Raw genomic sequence first — 5,391 nt, forward strand, 5'->3', positions numbered from 1 at the left:
AGATGGATTGACACAGTGGCTGCAACAATGGGCTCAAACATAACAACGATTGTGAGGATGGCGCAGGACCGGGCAGTGTTTCGTTCTGTTGTATATAGGGTCACTATGAGTCGGAACCAACTGGACAGCACCTAACAACAACAACAACAACATGAACAAGTATTTTACATTCATTACCTCATTCAGACCTTAAAGCATTACTATGAAGAAGGTACAGTATTATTATCTCCATTTGACAGATGAGAAAAGAAAGGTATAAGGAGGTTAAGTGACTTGCCCATTGTCATAGAGCTGGTGAGTGACTCAGCTCAGATCTATTTTATTCCAAAGCCCATGCTTTAGACACTAAAATTTTGAGATGTGGCATACATGGTCTGAAGAAAGCTGAGTGCCTGTAGAGTTTTTTCACTTCCAAACTTCAATATTCTTATTTAATAAGATAGTAATAGTTATCTGCCCTGGTGGTACAAACAGTTAAGCACTCGGCTGCTCACCAAAAGGTTGGCAGTTTGAACCCGCTCAGCAGCTCCGTTGGAGAAAGACCTGGTGATCTGCTTCCATAAAGATTAGCCTGAGAAACCCTATGGGGCAGTTCTACTCTGTCACATGGGGTTGCTATGAATCGAATCAATTTGACAGCACCCAGCAACAGCACCTCATTATAATGTTACAAAGATAATTGAGATACTGCATGAGAAACCCTCGCACAACACATGGCACATATTAAACACAAATCTTTGGTGAACAGTGCTAATGATAGTAATGACAATGTGATAACAGCAATTTACTAAGGTATTTGTTAAAGTAAATAAGAAAATTAGTCATCTATGATTGGATTTTTAATCAGCTAATTTGCCTTTTGTTTTGCTTGTGATGACAGGGAAGTATGCATTTTTCGATTTTATGTATTTGTTCTTGCTGAAGGTAGATTTTTCAGTTCAAGATTTTTGGGATTGGATCTGGTTTTTCACACTGCTTGTTTTAACACCCTCCAGCTTGCTGTACTCAAACACTTAGGGTAGACAAAAACACTCCAGTGAGAGAAAATGCTCGAATGAGCACTTTGTGAATGTTCTGTTCACTTGGGTGGGGGAAGGCTACTACTGCTGAGCTCTCCTCGAGAGTGACAGTGGCACTCGGTGGGAAATGATCAGCAGGTTCAGTCTTTGAAATCTGGTCACTCTGCCTATTTAATGAGGACATTGTGAGGCCTCAATACTATATGAAGGACTGCCATGTATTTAGAAATAATAAGAAGACTTCTTCTCCTGCACTTCCTACGTACGGGTTTTGTTAAAGCTACTCTTAAGAGAATAGGCTATTCTCAGTGAATTTTACTGCTTGCTGTTTAATTTTTTTTTTTTTTTTTTGTTTAAAGGAAGGACTTATTTCCCTGAGGAGCTTAACATTATCAGTAGAGAATTCTTGGTTCAACCTAATTTAAGCCCCATGAACTCATGAACTGCTATCATCATTCAGTTCTTCAGTTCTAGAAGGAATAGGGCTGAAGATTATATATTTGTATCTGATGATTAACACAATGGTTTCGAACTAGAGAGTCATGTTTATTATAAGAATCAATTACAAAAATATCAATACTGGAGTTATTGGCACCTAGATTTTATTTATATTTTATCTTCACAAGCACATTAAAAGGCTGCTTAATTCTTTGATGTGGCCTGTAAATACTGAGTACTGAGAAGCTACGGATGTGCTTCCAATTTTAGAAACTCATTCTGGAGATAGATCAGAGAATAATTTCAAAGTATATAATTTCCACATTGGAGCCACAAGTGAAATGAAGCATCCTGACATGCCTTCAGATAGGTTCCCGGAAATGTACGGATTAGTGCTTTTGCTCTGATGGAGGTAGTGTTATTATTTACAGTTAATAGTTGACCAGAATTTTAATATTACAGCAAGTGATGTAAGTTAGCTGACTTGTCTTATTCATAACTTTGAATTAGCTGAAGCTATTAACATAGAACTAAAAAACAAAAAAAAACCAAACCCAATGCCGTCAAGTTAATACCAATTCATAGCAACCCTATAGGACAGAGTAGAACTGCCCCATAGTGTTTTCAAGGAGCGGCTGGTGGATTCCAACTGCCAACTTTTGGCTAACAGCTGAGCTCTTAACCACTGTGCCAACATTGGGCTAAGATAACTGTATTTAGGTAGAAAACATATTCAAGTAAAATCATCTCAGAGTATTTTATTTTGAGAAAAGCAAATGAGTAGAATTCAATTCTTTCCTATTCTGAGTAAAATATCCTTTGTGGAATAGAATGCAGTTTTGAACTCTAACATTTCTATTTCTTCTTTTGACTCACTCAACAGAAGTGTTTGTTTATGCAGCTAAATATCTATGAATAGTACAATAGATTGTATAGATTATATGTTTTTTTAGAATTAGTGTCCTGCTTAGCAAAAAGTGTCCAGGTTTACTTTGAAAAGTGTAAACCTTATGTATGATTATTAGACTGGCTCAAAATAAACACGAGGCTTGTGCTCAGACTGAATCACTTTAATAAAGATGATACAGAATAACAGTAAACTGTGGAGTTGTTTCTAAGAAGCGTGTAGAGTGGTTAAAGAGAAACCTGGAGAAATATTTTCTCTCAAGAAGAGGAATGTTCTTTTGGAAAGTTAACTCTTAAATTTAAGTAATTGATATTCCATTGGGTTTTCAAAGGCTGATTTTTCAGCAGGAAGTCGCCAGGCATTTCCTCTGATGCATCTCTAGGTGGACCCGAACTTCCGGCCTTTTGATTAGTATATTAACTGTTTTGCAGCACCTCAGGAATCTGGTCTAGGTGTTAGGTTGTTTTATAGCAATGGTTCTCAACTTCAGAACTGTTGTTGTGTGTTATCAAGTCAATTCTGACTCATAGTGACACTATAGGACAGAATAGAACTGCCCCATAGGGTTTCCTAGGCTGTAAATGTTTAGGGGAGCAGATCGCCAGGTCTTTTTTCCCATGGAGCAGCTGGTGGGTTTGAACCACTGACCTTTCGGTTAGCAGCCTAGCGCTTAACCATTTTGCCATGAGAAGGAATAGGCTTATCGTAATCACCTGGGCAGGTTTTCCAAAAGGTGCACACCTCCATCTCTCCTCCGGCTTCTCATAGGCTTTCCCTGTTGAGAATTACTGTTTTAAACTTTATACATCAAGTAGTTTGATTCCATTAACTGATACAGATTGTTTATTTTCACTAATTTTGACCCTATGTCACCCATACAAAGTAATATTGACAGTATTATTTCTTTTACAGGGTTGTGGGAAGAAAATGTATTCCTTTTTGAGAGGAACCAAACAACTGCAGGTGCTAAGGTTTCTGGGAATCTCCATTGGAGTAACACAAATCCTGGCCATGATTCTCACCATTACTCTGCTCTGGGCTCTCTACTATGATAGACGGGAGCCTGGGACAGACCAAATGATTTCCTTGAAGAATGACACCTCTCAGCACTTGTCCTGTCATTCAGTAGAGCTGTTGAAACCCAGCCTGTCAAGGATCTTTGAACACACATCCATGGCCAACAGCTTTAATACACACTTTGAGATGGAGGAATTATAGAGGATGTCAAGGAAGGAAATTTGTTTTGTTGGACTTGTGAATTTTCAAGTACATACTTATCTGCTTCAGAAATGTGTAGAAATACAAATGTTGCCATTAAAGAATGCTTAAGCATATAGTTATCTACTCTTTAAAATGAAGAGAGAGGTTTCATGTTGTAGGTCACCACCTGGACATATGGTTAACAATGCTGAGGATAGATCTAATACCCACTTTATAGCCTGTGTAAGATTTTTACTGAATACAGTTATGCCTTGAGGTGGTATGATTTGACCAGTATTTCTGCATCCACAAAAATGGGCCCTGCTATGGTGGTGTTGGAGCTAGAGTAAAGTTTGATTTACTTCCAAGTTAGTTTATAATGTACCAATTAACAGCTAACATAGGAAGTTAGACAGTACTAATGACTTTTATTATTTGGTGATATATTCTTTTGAGGGTGAATAGTTTATACATAAGAAAACTCTGAGGATTGGTGACTACCTAAATGTGATTTTTTTTTTTTTTTTTTTTGCTTGTTCCTAAAATATTGTTACCACTTAAAAGAGAAACTAACACATTGTCTTAAACTGATCAGGGATCTATGTGTATATAAGAGTCTGTGTGAAGTCTGTATAATTCAGTAGATTTCAGTTCTAATAAATATTAAGAATAACAATTGAGAAAAGCATAAATTTGTCCTGTATAGCACCATTTTTTAGCCTTTCCTGTTAAAAGAAGTTTTAAAATTCTGTCTTGGGTTTATATAACATACATAACTGTTAATTTAAATAGTTAACCACTAATTTTGAAAAATAACCAGTGTGATAAATAGGAAAAATTATCAGTGTGATAAATCATTATTATTCAGAACGTAGTCTGGTATCTAGGAAGTATTAACAACAAGGTTTACACATAACTTAATTCATTCAGTAAAGACTTCGATGCTATTTTTTTTTTCCCAAAGCTGAGACTCTTTCTGACACTAAATGCTTTTTAAAGGAGCTTATCTTTGCCTTCCCAAAATAAGAAGAGTCTCCAAGTCTGAATTTAATTCTCAGAGAATAGTGTTCCTTTTCCTCAGCAAAATGCTGTGAGAATCATTAAAATAAGTGACAGTTTAACTAGAGATTGTTTTTGCTTTATTTCACTGATTAAGATGCTGTGGTGAATTACACAGATTATTAAATTTTTTACAAGAGTAAAGTATATTTATTTGAAATGGGAAAAGTGCATTTTACTGTATTTTGTGTATTATGTTTATTTGTCAGAATATTGAAAGAAAATAAAGTGTCAGATATTTTCTAGAGAGTAATAATTTGTGACTAATTTTTATACATTACAAGCACTTACACCATTTGAGCAGATTGTCATGGGGATAAAAATATAAAAAATAAATTATTAAATAAAGTACTTATAATGATTTCAAACCACAGTGACTCTATAAGAGTGTGTGTCTTCATGAAAAAAAAAAATACAGAGATGCTTATTTTCTTTTCAAATTTGTTTTTGAGCTAAATGATGGATAATGAGTTATGCCATATAATTTAAAAATATGCCCATCTATGTTAATTTATCTTCTCAGTGCTTTCATATCCCAGTTATTACAACTATTATTAATTATTAAAATAAAATGAGCCTAAGGAATACAATATTTGAAATTAAGTGACAGACTTCAATCCTCTGTGGATTTAAATGAAAAAAAACAATGAGGGAAATACATGATCAATCAGAATTAAAAGAATCCCTTTTTGTAGTTTCCGCAACACTCAAATTCCTTATAATTTTACCTGAAATAGCCACCTAATTGAGACAGTCGTGACTCGTATT

At 35.3% G+C, this 5,391-nt stretch overlaps 1 protein-coding gene across 1 annotated transcript in view; it reads left to right on the forward strand.

The window, feature by feature from the left end:
* TSPAN12 (tetraspanin 12) overlaps positions 1–4,876 on the forward strand; it is a 70,339-nt gene extending 65,463 nt beyond the window's left edge. Inside the window, exon 8 of the mRNA XM_004386546.1 lies at positions 3,277–4,876. Within this exon, the coding sequence (XP_004386603.1) occupies positions 3,277–3,582 (306 nt within the window). The 3' untranslated portion in view covers positions 3,583–4,876. The remainder of the gene's footprint in view (positions 1–3,276) is intronic.
* Positions 4,877–5,391: the final 515 nt, after the last annotated feature.

The sequence above is a fragment of the Trichechus manatus genome, unplaced genomic scaffold (genome assembly GCF_000243295.1).
Source record: "Trichechus manatus latirostris isolate Lorelei unplaced genomic scaffold, TriManLat1.0 scaffold00167, whole genome shotgun sequence".
Classification (NCBI taxonomy): Eukaryota; Metazoa; Chordata; class Mammalia; order Sirenia; family Trichechidae; genus Trichechus; species Trichechus manatus.